The sequence below is a fragment of the Fulmarus glacialis genome, unplaced genomic scaffold (genome assembly GCF_000690835.1).
Source record: "Fulmarus glacialis isolate BGI_N327 unplaced genomic scaffold, ASM69083v1 scaffold10062, whole genome shotgun sequence".
Taxonomy (NCBI): Eukaryota; Metazoa; Chordata; class Aves; order Procellariiformes; family Procellariidae; genus Fulmarus; species Fulmarus glacialis.
Window position 1 is genome coordinate 1 of NW_009199778.1, and position 16,119 is coordinate 16,119.

Sequence of the window (16,119 nt, forward strand, 5' to 3'; positions counted from 1 at the left end):
GACCACTTGTCTAGACCATAACGCATCAGGTTTTCTAGGAGGCGGTGTGAGAAGCCGTATCGAAAGCCTTGGAGAAGTCCAGGTAGACAACGTCCACCACTCGCCCCACATCAATGGAGCAGGTTACTTTGTCGTCGAAGGCGATCAGGTTTTTCAAGCACGATTTCCCCTTGGTGAATCTGTGCTGGCTTTTCCCAACCACGTGTTTCATCTGACTTGTGACAGCCCCCAGGAGGATTTGTTCCATAACTCTCCCAGGGACTGAAGCAGGACCGATGGGCCTGTAATTTCCTGGATCTTCCTTTAAGCCCTTCTTGTAAGTAGGGGTGACATTAGCCTTCTTCCAGTCTTCTGAGACGTCCCCTGATCTCCATGACTTCTCAAAGAGTATGGAGAGCGGCCTCGCAACGACGTCAGCCAGCTCCCGTTATAGTTCACATACCAACTCTTCCTTCGCTGACAGTGGGTCTGTGTTTGCATCAACCTGGATTTTTGTTCCCAAGGCCTGGGGCCCAACAGTGCTGGTGAAGACAGAGGTGAAGAAAGTGTTGAGAACCTCTGCCTCTTCGGCGTTGTTGGTGACTAATTCACCTCTCCTGTTCAACAGTGGGCCAATATTTTCCTTCTGTTTCTGCTTGGTTTTTTACGTATCAGAAGAACCCTTTCTTATAGTTTTGGACATCTCTGGCCAATTTCAATTGAAGCTGAGCTTTTGCTTTTCTAACTGCATCTCTGCATGCCCTCTGCTCCCCAATACTTTAACATGCATCTCTGCTCCCCAATACTTTAACGGGTATTCGTCCTCTTTTCTATCTGTGCTACACTTCTCCTTTGGTTTTGAGCAGACTCAGAAGCTCGCAGTTAAGCCAAGGGGTCTCTTGCTTCGCCTACTTCCCTTACCTTTAAAAGGGATGAACTGTTTTTGTGCTTCCAGGAAAGCATTCTTGAAAAACTCCCAGCACTCACTAGCTCCTTTATCCTCCATGGAAGCTTCCCATGGAATCCCTCCAAATTGAGCTCTGAGCTCAATTTCACTGTATATAGCTCAAATAAAATCCAAAGAAACGGAACGTCATCTAAGCAGTCTACAACCTTCTTGGTGCTTTTAGAATTTGTCTTTAAATGCTGCAATTTTAGAGTGTTTCCTCTGTTTTAATACCTCTGAGAACCTCTAAAGGAACTATGAGTGAGAAAAGAGAGAAGACTAGACCAAGGAAAGGAAGATTTTTTTTTTATCAGCTCCTTAAGGACTTTCTCAGATTTGTAGCGCACAGAATTTTTTGGTAAACCTTGCAGAATGCCACCTAATATAACACATAATCAGATCTAACTGTGAATTGCCATTGTCAAGAACGATCCTTTTCTGGTTCACATCTTCTTACTGCTTTCTTTCTGTTGTGTGGCTCCAGGATGAGTCAGTTTAGCTAGCCGATCCACCATAAGACTCAGGATGTGGGTTAATGATCTGGTTTATGACCTCATAGTTATCTATTGGCCATAAAGGATATATTGGCCTTCCTCCCCCCTTACCTTTCTTTTGGATGCCTATTCTGATACCTCCCTGATGCTGCCATTGGTACAGATCTGACCGGTACACTCAAGGGGCTCAAAAGAAACAAACACTACTTTTCACAGATCAGACAAAAGCCAGTGCCAGCAAAAAGAAAGGGCAGCCAAGATTCAGGAAAAGCAGGCTATCCTTTGGGTAGTACTGCACCAGTTCATCGGGAAATCTCATGAGCGCATCTCATCTAGAGATTACTAGCTTGCATCTTCTGCAATTTCTCCCTTTTGTGAATAAGGAAGCGGCTATGTTCCTTTACCTGAAGTGAACAGTGTGCATCCAGGAAGAAAAATGAAGCTCATACTGCCCCAGTTGCATATTCCCTCCTTTCCTTTACAATCACTCCAGTACTCCTTGCTCTCTTTGCTGAACAATTTCAGCACACAAAGTAAACAGAAAGCCCTTCTCCGCTCGCCTCCAATTTTACCTTTCTACCCATCTAGCATACAGAACTCACATTTGGCATTAAAAAAAAAAAAAAAAAGAAAAGAACAGGGAACACAGTAACCAGAATTTGCAGTGGCTTCATTTGTTGTGGAACCTCAGTCCCTCATTGTTTTCTGTGAAAACTAAGGAGGCCTCCAGTTCATCACGGTGTGAAGTAAGAAAAATCCTGAAATCTTTACGTTTTAAGAGAACCAGAAAAGAGTGTACAAACCTGCTCTACTACTACTACTACTACTAAAGCAAAACTCTTATTTTGGGGAAAAAAGCCAACCAACCATGCACACTCTGTCTCACTTCACTTTACAAAGTCAAAAAGCTTTTGCTGCATGCATTTGACTAAACTAGAATTTCTAATAGAAACTCAGATGCAAATCTGAGCCAGGTTTGGAGTGTGTCTATTTCATGAATGTATTTATACAATAGGCATTATTTCTAATGAAAGACAGTGATATTATCACCATACCTTATTCCAGATAAACTGTCAAAAGCATGCAGGTCCAAGACATTGGAGAGGTCAACTCTAAACAGGGGGGAAAAAGAAAGCTTTGTATTTTTGCTATATTTAAATATTGTGTATACTTAAATAATTATTTTTAAAATGGTTCTCTGAAGCTTATGTTTGTTTTCCCATCTATCATTCTAACGCCATCAATCCTTAGCCTTATTTTTGGATGTTGGTGGTTGGTATTGTCTCCTACAAGGAAACACAGTTTTTATTTACACAGATGTGGATACTACATTTCACATATTGGATCTCTTCCTAATAGACATGGACAGATACTGATTTAAGACTCAAGGCATGAAGTTTAATATCCTCTTCAAAATTGTTAGCCGTGCTGGATACCAACATCATCTTTACAGAAACCTTTTTTTTCTTCATGTTACAAAAATCTTGCACTGATTTCCTAGAGCAGTCAGGCCCATGCATATGCAATTTATGAGCGATTTAACTTTATCAATAGAGTTGGCTTCTTTTCCCCCTCCAAAGCATTTCAGTGACCATTTCTGTACTCTGCCTTGCAACTAAAGAACAAGGAGCTCCTGATTCACTTTCTCAAAACCACTGTTTGTCCTCAGTAAAATAATTTCTTTGATTTCAGCTGGACCAATCTGTTGCAAATCCTCTTCACATAAGTGTTTTCCTAAGCTCTGATTACACTTCATGATCTTCTTCCCCATTCTGTGGCAAAGGTAAAATTTCCCATTGCTCATAATATAAGTTCCATAATTTTAAAAATTAATATCATGCTCCCAAAAGTTTACTAAACAGGAGGAAATGAAAATGCTACAATTGTATCTCTGCAACTCCATCACTTTGCAGTATTTGTTCTTTTTTCTTTCAATCTTTCATGCTGCACTCGAAGTACATACATTTGATGAAGAAATATCACACTGCATAGAGGTCATGAAAACTGTAAATACTACAGACATCTCAAAAACAAAATATAGCCAAATTTGGATATTGTAAAATTAGCTATGAGTAAATATCCAAGATTTACCATTAGAATAAAATCTTGGTTAAAGTTAACCTGGAGTCACCAGAACATTCTCATCTCCATCTACAGACAGAGAAAAACGCCAGTAGCATTATTCTAATACAACTCAACTTTATTCAATACTAACTTAATAATACTGAATTTACAGAATAAGACAAATTAACGAAAGTCTAAAATTTTGCAGCAGAATCTAGAGTGACTATTTACACACTAAAACTCTTAACATATCAAAAAAGCTGGTGAACATTAAAAGCTTGATTATCAGAATTGCTCACAAGTTTATTCACACTTGCTGTTTTGAATATAAGTCTCTAAATGACAATAAATCCACTGAAGAAAATAACTTTTTATGTAATAGAGACACATGCTGACTTAAAAAAATGATTTACTGAGGATGACTAGAAGAGCAATAAATGAATCAATATGAAACACCTCTCAGTAACAGAATTTACGATCCCCTCCGCAATACTGTTTATTCTTGTTCTAAGCATTCTTCAACAAAATTTGCAAGTTAACAAGAAAGGAATGTGAAGTTGTCAAAGCTACTTAAACATTTCACCTTCCTCCTTGAACAAAGTAATGAAAACAATATGAGAATAATCCTTATAAACTAACACGATAGTCACTAAAGAGAATGCTTTTCATAGTGCAACTGTTCAACAGCAGGGCGTAAAACTTCCAGTGATCTCTCTGACTGCAGACAGCATTTCAAGTAAGTAGAAGTCAATAGAAATGTTAACAAGATTAACATTTTTGGAAACGTAAAGCGAGCTGATCTTTAGATTCAAGTCAGACAAGCACCCACTTTCAAAACCCTGGGTTACCAAATAAAATACATATTCTACAGCCATCATCAGCCAATAGCAGCAAATATTTTTTCTACACTTTCCAGCTATGTTTGGCAATAACTTTAAAAAGCCAAGTACACTTTATTAAGATTATGTCTATTATCTTCCCTTCAAAAGTTGCTTAAAACAGGAACCTGTATTATAGGAACATTTACCTCAATATAGTCAAATAATTGATGTAACACCACACAAATCAGTCCTAGCAGTCTGAAAGATACGCTGCTCTCCTAATGTCCCTGGGAATACTATTTCCATTTAATTCCTTATTAAAGACGAAATCTGAGTCAGAATTTCAATGAAAAATAGCAAAAACAATGCAACTACTTTTCCTTCTTATAAACTCCCTTGCACTGCTTTCAAAGCAATTTTGTAGTAACAATGTATCTGCAGCAGCCATCATAAGTGAGAAAAATCTTTAAGCTGACACAACAGAAAAAACCCCATTATAGTGCATGGGATTAATGATTAGCTCAAATACAACTTGGCCTTACAAGTTGCTCTTTAGATAGAAGATCTGTAACTGGTTAACAAGTTACGAGAAACTTTCAATTTCTACCTATAAAACCCCCTTAAAAATCTGCTACATTTTTTGAATATGCTGAAGCCAATTAAACTACATCTACATTAGCATTTTTCAGGAACTTTTCAAATGCTATTATTCCAGAAATAGCAACTTTGACTAAATGCAACTTTAATAATTAAAAGCCATATTCATATTAAACTTAGAACAAAACTCAGGTTTTGGAAAAATAAATGCCCAAGCTTTTGTAAAATCCACTTCTCATGTAAATAAGAAATATTTATGGTTATACTGCAAAGTCCAATAAAATCCACTAGTGATAAGCTCTGTAAACTAAGCCACATCTTAATAGGGATTTTTTTTTAAACTAGTTATACACTAGAATGTAGGATGTGAACAGTAACAAAAAAAAATAAATTTTTACTTCTTTTAAAAAATTCCTTTATCTAAATGCTTATTAGTAAAATAAATATCGAGTTAAATATTTCTAATTCAATAGTTTTCCTTTAACCAAACTGATCTAATAGCATACTTAAATCTGTCACAAAAGAAGCAGGATCTGGTACCTAATAACAGTGGTCATTTAATACCTTGATCTTTGTGTCTCTAGAATTTTAACAAGTCCATTTATTGACCTAAAATAAAATGGAAAAATCAGAAGTTAGATGAAAGTGCAACCATAATACATTGCTTGAACAACTTAACCATGGAAAGCAGTATGAGAAATAGCACCACAATAACCCCAACTTTGTTATCAACTTGCTTACAAAGCAACCCCAACAAGACTTCATTTTTATGACTTTTTCATACCCCAAGTAGGGGTTGGGGAACTTCTCAAGTTCTGACAACGAAATACCACCAGCAATATTAGCGTTTTCCTGCATAAGACTCCTCATGATACACTCTGCTGGGTCTAAGCATTTTTACTTTTAGAATTCAAACCAGTAACAGAGTTGTGAAGAATTTCAAAATTTCAATGTTTCGTTTTGGTTATCATGGTAGTCATACAAAAAGATGGGACAAGCCTTTGATCATTAATTTCATTCAGACCATTGGTTCTTCTACATCCAAGACCATTATTTGGGACTTCCTCCATAAATCTTTGTATTCGCTAGTGAACTTGTATCTGCTAGAACATTTTTTTTTTCCCTGACACTAATTCAGAAGAATGGGAACAGCTGCCCAAAAATACAAGAACATGGACACTTAAGACAAAGGCCTGTCCTTAGTAGGTAACATCAAATCTCACCTTGATAAGCAAACTTGTGTAAGCACATAAAAGTACTGAAATGCCTTTAGAAAGGGGCAGTCTCTTTTTCCCTGCTGAGCTAATGATTTATGTCGGTGTAATCATGAGATCTAATTTCTGAATTAACAGCAAGAAGGAAGTAACTATGTTTAAATAAAAATAACCTTTAAGTCAGTACAGTGTTACAGTTATGCCATACCTGACCAATGTTCTGACTTCATTCAGTTCTTCCCCTGAAACCAAATCTGTTTTATTGATGATTACAAGATCAGCTAATGCAACCTGCCTAAGCATTAAGGGGAAAAAAAAAAAGAGACAACATGAACAAATACTTTTTCTGTAAGGCAGAAACACCATCTCTCCCATAACACCAAAAAATAGTATTAGCATCGTTGCTACAGAAAGGCAAGCATTAATCAAACTAGAACATCATGGAGTATGACTACAGTACTATTGTCTTCTTGAGGTGCTCTTCTGTGCCAAAAAAGGAGTCCACAAAGCCACAAAGGCTTGCTAGTTTTTGGTGAGGGTTTGGGGGTTTTTTTGGGGGGGGAAGGGACGGGGGCGGGGGGTGTTTGGTTGGTTGGGTTTTTGTTTCATTTTTTTGTTGGTGTTTTTTTCTTTTTTTTTTTTAAAGAAGTCGTATAATCCGCAGTGCTTTGTAATTCATGAATTTCACAAGCCCCTACTTCTCTTGCATGTCATATTTGAAGTCTCTTTGCTTTCCGAAGACTTCTTGTTGTAATTACTTTTAATCATTGTGGCTCCATATCTAGCAAAAAATATTCCTCTATCTCCAGTTCTACTTCAAGCATTTGGTAGAGTCTAGCATGCAATTCTTTCTCCCCCCCAACACAGGTGGTTTTCCTTCACTTACATAAAACCTCATCCCTCTTAAAATATGTATCAGAAGAGTCAGATCTTGGCAAAAAGACCAAATGGAGCATGAAGTCACTTTTCTATTTTCTACCTCATTACACCAATCTACCTTGGTTTAAAAGCAAAGGAAGAGAGAAAAGCCTTGTAAAAGAAAAAGAAGCCATTTCTAATGAACTTCTATACTGCGCAGTTCCTAACTGTGATACATAAAATTAATTTATATATCCATACCGAGATGCTTCATTGACAAGGCCTTCTGGCTTTTCCTCTGCCAAGTGCTAGACAAAAATTAAAACAATTGGACTAAGCATATTCAAATGACATTTAAATTCATTTGCAGTTAAAGGAAGTCAAAACCAATTCAGCTGAGGTATTGCAACGAGGTATTGAGGAAGATAGCATCTAGAATTTTTCTTCAAAATCATGGTGACAAAGTACATTTATACATTCACCATTTCAGCAGCTTATAATTTCTTTTATGAGAACTCTTCTCTTTTAACGAATTTTATGACTAGAATGCTAAAGAGTTGGAAAACTGTATTATAGTATTTATTTTTAATTACTTTTCAGATTTATGATGAAGTAAAAAAAAGTCACCATGACATATAGTAACCATGGAAAAACTTATCTGGAAAAATGAAAGTACAGTGATTTTTCTAATGAGTGTGATGTTGACTAACTGTTAAAGATGAGTTAGGCTTGCAGTACAGGATTTCGTATACATAACTGCATACTCCTTTTCTCTGAAAGATTTGTCAAACTGTACTTTTATAGTAAAAATTCATAACTCTTTTTCTGGGTTTGTAGGAATAAACCACCACTCCTTGGCAAGTCTGCCCAACATCAAAGTTTGCAGCCTATTCAAGCTGTAACTGGGCAGTCAGCACTGACTAAAGCAGAAGCTTCTCGTCGTGCTGCAGGAGTTCAGTATCAAACACCTGCAGCTTTGTGCTCCACTTCCGCCCAAGCTAATGTCCTCGCAGACGAATCAGTGAAAGGGAAAAAAAATGCCTGCATCTCAAGCAGCAGCGAAGTTTAGCAACTTAAAGCTTTAATTTCATCAATAATTTAGGTAGAGCAACAGACTTTACACTGATGCAGCGCAGGTTCAGCTACAAGTTATTTTCTGCCTACTCTGCCATGGAGGCAGCAATCTCCAGGAGAGAAGCATCACAGACACCTGGAGGCAGCAAAACTTTAAATTGGTGCTGTAATATTAGTAAGAGCTCACCTCTTACGTCTGACATCTCTGGAAGATTAGAGAGTCCTGTGCATTCCTTCATCAGTTCTACATACACCAGCAATATTATTTTTAAATTTGGTTTTAAAGACACAAGAATACCAAATAAAAGTGGAATTAATTGTCACGGGAAATATATAAATTAAAAAAAACAGGCAGCTAATGTTATTTGACTTGAAAAACAAAACTAGATTACTGCATACTGTCAGTCTGTCATCTTAAAAAAAAACAAACCAAAACTATTTCCTGATTGTGCACAATCTAAGCAGAGCATAACAACAGGATGACTGGGATGGAACCTCTCCTCTGACCTTTTCTTTGTAATCCTCTGTGTATTGATTCTATTGAATTAAATGTTGTCAGATTTGTTGCCCTGAAAACGACAATGCCAATAGTGCAGCTGTCAAGTCCTGAAAGTAGAGAACTGTCACTTCAAGTTGTCCAACTGTTTGCCCGTGATTAAAAAATGAGTATTTCAGATTCCTGGGTGACAAATCCACTAGAGTGATAACCCATGATATCAATTACCACTTCAGTTTCAATTTGGCTGACTGGTCACAGGGTACTATTTGTCAGCTTTTCTTGTGATGGGTTGGTTCTTTGAAGCATGACACCCCTAAATTGCTGCCTATTATCTCAACGTCATTATCTGTATGGCTTTCAGAATTCTTTGAATCACAAGCAGCTGTTGAGGTCAAGCTTTGCAAGCAGAGGAATTGCACAAGTTAGCAAGTCCTTTATACAAAGCAAAAGTTATTTACTTGGCGTATAACTGAGAAACTCTGAAGTTTCTATTATTCTGAGTAGATGTCAGTGTTGTACAGGCTTACTGACTAAACAATGGAAGAATTTTCAGCGAGCTGTCAAAGATAATAATGGATAGAAAAGCTGAATGTTTCAAGACATTTTTGTGTTCCTTCTGACATATTACTTGAAAGTTTAAAAATTTTATTTTTTAAACAATAATTCAGTGCTGCCGTGTGCAACAGTTATATTTGATTCAAGCCAATAAATCAGCATTGCATGAAGAGAAAGATAAAGAGAACAACATTTTTGCTAGTAATAAACCACATCTGAATTAGTATGAGGGCACTCAGCTGAAAAGGGGGCTGACTTAAGACATGCTATGGTTTCTTGTGATAGTTGAGCTGATTTAAAAGTCAGTTCCTGCTTCAAAGAGCAAAACAGCTCTCAGCCCCTTCCCCTCGTTCTTCTCCCAACTCCTCCGCAAAAGTACTTGCAAAACACGATGTCTTAACTCGCCAAACTGCTTGCTATGGGATTGGGTTAGATTAGTTCCATCCTGATGCAACACAAATTGATGAGAGGACAGGACTGCACCCTTTTGGTAAATCAGCCGTTAGATCAGCTCAACTGAAACAAGAAACCCAAACAGTCCAAACAAAATAAAATCTTGAAAAGCAGGGATCACTTCCTTATTTTTTAACCATTATTCTTCAGTTTTCTCAGCTTTTTGCAGCCATTGTAATATACAAAAAGATTAAAAATACTTTCAAAGCATGATGGGATTTTTATACCATGGAGGCATCTTTTCTTACAGCCACTTTTATTTTGAATCCTGCAAAATCAGCACCTAATCACAGTTACTTCCTAAGTTATTATGTTGCAAATAATTATTTTTATGACTAGCTATTATAAAAAAAGTTGAACTGTTTGATTTGATCACAATTTCTGCTGTTATCCAACCTCACTGTTCTATAAGTCAGTTCTTACATTACACTTTATACAGATTACTCTAATACCAGCTCTTTTTGTCTGCTTCCATGTAATGAAGTAATCTTTTAAACTGAAATGGCACCTAGACACCCGGCTCTCTCATCTCTCCTCACCACAGTTGCCATTACATTAGCACCTTTCCCCATTTGAGCCCTGATTCACTTGTTACCACCTGGTCTCAGAGGTCTGTTCTTTACTCCTCTCCTTTCAAGTAACATGGACCAATGACACTCCGAAAGACAAACTTCTCCACTGGTTTACAGTAATCCAAATGCCTATTTGGAATGCAAGCAAGATTCCTAAGTGAAGTGATAGAACTAGAAGGAATCAAGTATCTAGCAACCTGACAACACTTAGCAGACATGCTGCTGTGTTGGTAAGAATCTGAATTCCTATGGATATCAGTACTTCCTTGTTCCCATCGGAAATATAGTACTAACATACCACAGCAACTGAACTATATCCTCACCCATTGTAAGAATTAAAGCAATTGTAAAAATATAATTCATCCGAATGAACGTTATTGCAATAGCTGTTTTAATGTTGCAGTTTTAAACCATGTAACAAATCCAGTAACTTACCTGCAATCCATGCTTTGCATCAACAACAGATACAATACCTAAAAGAGAATATTAAAATGGATAGAAATGTGCTGAAAGCAGCTAACAATTTAACAACTTGTAAACTTCCTGTAAAATTACTGAAGTAACAGTATCATCACATTTACAACTGCTTATAATACTTGCAATGCTTCCAGTGTATCTGAACATTAGACTTGCCACCTAATTAGTTTCTTATTTGTTACTCATACCTATGGTAAAAAAAAGTCTACTAAACCAGGTGAGAGAAGTTCTCACGAGGTGGATGCCTCTCCTTCTTCCACAACAGCAAATTGTCAGAGATATCCTTTTACATGTTATTGAAACAAATTAAGGGGACTGACTGAAGTATAGTTATTCTGATTGTAAGTGACCAGGAATCTGCAATTCTCTGGCAGAAACTTAGGAAGCTGTTTCCTATTCAACTGAATGTTTCCTTGGCTAGATGAGTATTTTACAGACTGACCAAAGTGTTAGTAGGATTTTTTTTAAAGCCAAAAAGTAAGAGTTTTTTCCTACATTAAAAAAAAAAAAAAAAAAAATCAATATTCAGCATGCTCTTTAACCACATATAGTAATGATTTATATTACAGTAAACTCAGATTTTTAATGGAACACAGTAAATACTAGAGCTAACAAAAGTACAATAGGCAAAGAATGCAGAAAACAAAAGACAGAAGAGTCCAGATGTTGACAAGAGTTCAGAAAAAAGGAAACAATTTAGGAAACACTGCACTGGAAAAAAAAAAATAATGAGAGCTGTAATATTACCCCTAAATAATGTTTTATAACATCTAACTAATGAGGTTTTTTCCCCCTCCATACACCACAATCAAGATCTCTCCATACCTGATCCCTTAGCAAAACATTACACAACTGTATTTGGATTTAGCAAACTGAAACAGCTCAGCAAGTAGATAAACAAGCATCAGAATAAGCAAGTGGATCTCTGTGGTCAAATCTGGGGATGTGAGAACCAAAATCATGTATTTTAAACATTTTCTGAAACGTTGCCTTAAATTATAAGGATTACACTAAATTACAGATATGGAATGCCAATACACTGGAAAACAAGCTTGCATTTCTTACCATCGAGATAGATATCACTTCCCAGCTCAGAATCAACCCAGAACATGGAGGCCACAGCTCCTAAGAAGTGCAGTACATTTAGTTGCAAAATTGACATTTTCCAGTAAACTATCAATATTCAAACATTTCATAGAAAAACTCTATTTGTAGTGCTGTACTTGAAACTCCGCTTTTCCAAACTCAGAAAGCATCATAGATGTCAAATACCCAACCACACATTTGATCTAACAACAGCTACCAAAACATTATACTTGTGTGCATATCAACAGCTGTGACTACAAAAAGCTTTAAAAAGCTCACAATTCCAGATGCATGTAAGTTGTCTAAATTACCTTTACTCAGTAGTATCAATTATCTGTCATTACTATACTCCAAGGCTCCCTCATTTCTAAAAAAAATCTGTACTCCCTCTCTTGACCTTTCAGCCACTGTTTCTAGGTCATGGCGCACACACACACACACATACACACACACACAAAGGAGATAAAAAATGAGCTAGAACAGTTGAAAAATGGAATTGGCACATTTGGGAGAAATCAGCTCCCTCCTAGGGACCTTCTCTTTGCTGGCTTCTATAAACTCTCCTACGCATTTTCCTACATCATAAACCAACAGGATGAAGAAAGTCAAGAATAATCAGATAGAAAAGAATGTTTTCCGTCAAGATTAATCAGATAGAGAAGAATGTTTTCCGTAATAATCTCAGATCTACACAGTAAAGCTTCTGGCTTTAGATAATTTTAAGATAGATCGAGTTAAGAAATATCTAATGCACGTTCAACTTGCAAACAGGTACTGTACTGGAAGGGAAGTTTACAAGAGTAAATCATGCCTGATCAATCTCTGAAGGCCATACCTGGCCTTCTGTGAACAAAATGTAGTTATCTGTGGACAAGAGGAGAGCACCGCATGCCATTTACATCACCTCTAGCAAATTTTTCAATGCTGTCTTTGAAGATATCCTAGTAAGCAAGCTGGGACGTTACCAGTCTGAATGGAAAGACAACTAGGTAAAACTGGTTGGATAGCTCTAAATGGGTTGCAGTTAATGGGTCATACCCTACCTGGAAGTCAGTAGTAAGCAGGGTACTGCAGGGGTCTATCCTGGGACCCATCCTGTTAAACATCTCTACCAGAAACCCAGGAGGGGATAGAAGACAAGCCTGTCAAGTTTGCAGAGAACACCAAATTCGGAAACGAACAGTTGATGTGCCTAAGAGCAGAGCTATCTTTCAGAGGGATCTGGCCAGGCAGGAAGGAATGGCCAATGAGAACCTGATGAAATTCAGCAAGGAAAAGGGTTGAGTAATACACTTAAGAATAAAGAGCACCTGTCAATGATACAGGCTAAGGACAGACTGGCTGGGGAACAGGTCTACGGAGAAGTTCCTGGGGGTCCTGGTAGGCAGTAAGCCGATCAAGCAGTGGGCCCTGGGATCAGAGAAGGCCAAAAGCATCCAGGCTGTTGGAACAGAAGCATGGCTGAGGGAGGTTATTCTCCTCTATTTAGCACTTTCAAGCCCACATCTGACTAGCAATTCCAGCATGGGGATTCCCCATACAGAAAAGACATCAATAAACTGGAGTGAGTTCAGCATAGAATCACCAAGACAGTTGATGCCAGAGCACAGGCCCTATGAGGAGAGGCAGGGGAACTGGGTTCGTTCAGCCTGGAGAAGGGACAGCTTCTGGAGAACCTAACAGCAGCCTCCCTGGTACTTACAGGTTACTCACCGGGAAGACTGAGCCAGTATGTGGCAGAAGGATAAGAGACAACCGTAGTAAATTGAAGTAAGAGAGGTTCAGACCACATATATCAGAAAAATGTTTTTTCACCATGAAAAATCAGGTACAGAACAGGCTGCCTGGAGAGGTTGTGTCATGTTTATCCTCAGAAGACAGAGATATACAACATGATATCCCAAACAACCTGGTCTTGTCTGATAGCTGACCCTGCTTTGGGCAGGAGGAGGGACCAAAGATCTCCTAACATCCCTTCCAAACTGAATTATTCTATGATTATATGATTCTATTCTATTCTATGATTCTATGATTTTTCACACGCTAGGCCTCATCACCCACTGAATTTCCATCCAGATGAGGTGCTTCTGGAATAATGAAACATGTAGCACACTCTCTGCTTTGTATAGTCATTTGTATTTCTTCAGAATGTAAAATGGAACATACTAAACTAACGAGACTTGAGCAAAAAGAATCCACACGTATTTGGACAACTGGGACGACATTCTATCAAGGGCTTGGAATCCGTGACCTGATACCTGTGTACTACATACGGCCTAGGAGCATGCTACTCCTGTTTTCTGCTAAAATGGCCCTGTAAAATGGATCCTAGCAACTGTAGGATGTGCTGTATAATTATTTAAAAAAATAATAATCATAATTTGTTATGAAACAAACCGATTTAACATATATCAGTGCCACAATATGAAGGACAGGAGGACCTCACAGCAACAACAGTCCTTGTTTTTCCAATTATCAGATCCTTAGTTACTGGCAGGCTCTCTAACAGTATGAAGCACATCAGAAAAAAAGAAAAAAAAAAAATCAGTAACCAAACTCCATCTAACACCTAAAACTGTCCACCTGAAGTGACAAGATGCAGTCCTCCAAACATCACTCTGAATCAACACCAAATACCTGTCAGTTGTTCACAGTGCTTACTCATGCAAGATATAGCAAGGGCCACAACATCTAATGGTTTTCTGGTATCTATTGATTTTTTTTCCAAAAAGCTTAATAGTTTTCCAATTTGACTCAAATAGAATTTCTGTGTAACAGAGGCCAAATCAATGTCCGTTCTTTTGAAGAAAATGACTTTACCATGACAACTATTTAGCTTTGAGCTGGAAAGTGTTAGTCTCCTAAATGGGAAACAACTGAATTTCTGATAAGAATTCCTTCATTCTTGATCAACAATACATTTTTAATTGAGATGGTTCAGAGAAAATTATTTTAGATAGCTATTACTAACGTGAGCTGAAGTTTAAACACCTTTTTACAATAAATATCACTAAAGAGCACACAAGGAATTTGTAAGATCTACTATTGTTCTGTACCCACCAGATTAATGTATTAGTCTGTTTCAGAGCATATTTTACGACTTCATAAAATATAAGGCCCATCACAACCAATGTAACAATACATCAGATGCTACTAATTTGTACTTTAGAAGGAGCAATGTAGAGTAGCAAAAGCCTACTGAAAACTACTGGTTTCAGAGAGTGCTTCTCTCCTCCAAGCCCAATGTCTTCTCTTGATAGAAATATATTTTAACTGGATTTCTGTTAAGCTTTAGAGTCAATTTTGAGCAAGTTCAAAAAAACAAAACACCCAACCAAACAACCCCACCCACAACCCTGCTTCTGCACCTTATGCAATTCAGCTTTAGTCTATATAGCAGTCAAAGCATGTGCCTGACAACTCACCGCTTTATATTACATTTTAAACTGACTGGTGAGCAAATAAGCACTTCATAAAAACAGAATAATTATCATGGTTATGAAGATCATAATGTGAACTACCTGGATCTGCCAAACCAGTTGTTTCTAGCAATACATAGTCAAATTTTCCTCTCCTTTGCATCAGGTTCTCAATAGCCTTCACACCATTGTCCCTATAAGAAGAAACAATTAAACAAAGAGAGAACAGAGAAAACAAGCTAAAACATGTATAAACATGTATCTTCTGATGCAGAACATTAAGTCAGTACCATCAAAGCCAAGGCCTGAGTCAGGACTTAAGAGTCTACAATGACAATTCAGTCATCAAGCTGCTGCTCTAATATTAGGCAAATTGTAGTTTTCTATTTCATTTCAGTCTGAAAATAGTATCTGCCTACTCCCGATAGGTATAATACAGGTGATTTAAATGAAGATTTTTTTTCAAATACTGAAAACCCTGTAAAGGACAGTAGGGCTGTGTAAATATGTAACAATTCATTTTGGCAGCTGAGATTACAAAAAGAAAGGGGGCGTATGGAGGGAGGGTGGAACTGAACCATGTTCTTCTGCCTTTCCACCTCACCTACAGCAAAATTAAGATGTGTCATTTACTTAAATCTCAGCTGATGAAGTCAGCCTGAAGCAGAAGTGTATGGCATTTTATATAAGAATGTATATAAATGCATACAAAACATATATAAAAAAATGTATATATAGCGATGTGTGTATATATGTATATAAATGTATATAAATGTATATAAATGTATATAAATGTATATAGCAGCAATGGCAGCATTCCTTAGACCCCAGTAGAACACAATGCAATAGGGCCTTCTGTTTTCCACTTACTACCCCAATTTAAGGCATAGGACCAGTTCTTCCAAATTTTCAGGACAAATAGGCCATCACCTTTGTTACAAATTTAGCACAAACAATCCAGCATTCAAACAAACAGGGTAAAAACACGTCAAAGAAACAAATACATTCCTG

General features: G+C 37.3%; 1 protein-coding gene across 1 annotated transcript in view; it reads right to left on the bottom strand.

The window, feature by feature from the left end:
• Positions 1-34: 34 nt before the first annotated feature.
• LOC104073549 (COBW domain-containing protein 2-like) overlaps positions 35-16,119 on the bottom strand; it is a 19,007-nt gene continuing 2,922 nt past the window's right edge. The window contains exons 4-11 of the mRNA XM_009573365.1: positions 15,211-15,302; positions 11,669-11,728; positions 10,562-10,599; positions 7,235-7,281; positions 6,324-6,410; positions 5,466-5,510; positions 2,475-2,531; positions 35-401 (exon numbers count right to left, since the gene is read on the bottom strand). Of these exons, the coding sequence (XP_009571660.1) occupies positions 35-401; positions 2,475-2,531; positions 5,466-5,510; positions 6,324-6,410; positions 7,235-7,281; positions 10,562-10,599; positions 11,669-11,728; positions 15,211-15,302 (793 nt within the window). The remainder of the gene's footprint in view (positions 402-2,474; positions 2,532-5,465; positions 5,511-6,323; positions 6,411-7,234; positions 7,282-10,561; positions 10,600-11,668; positions 11,729-15,210; positions 15,303-16,119) is intronic.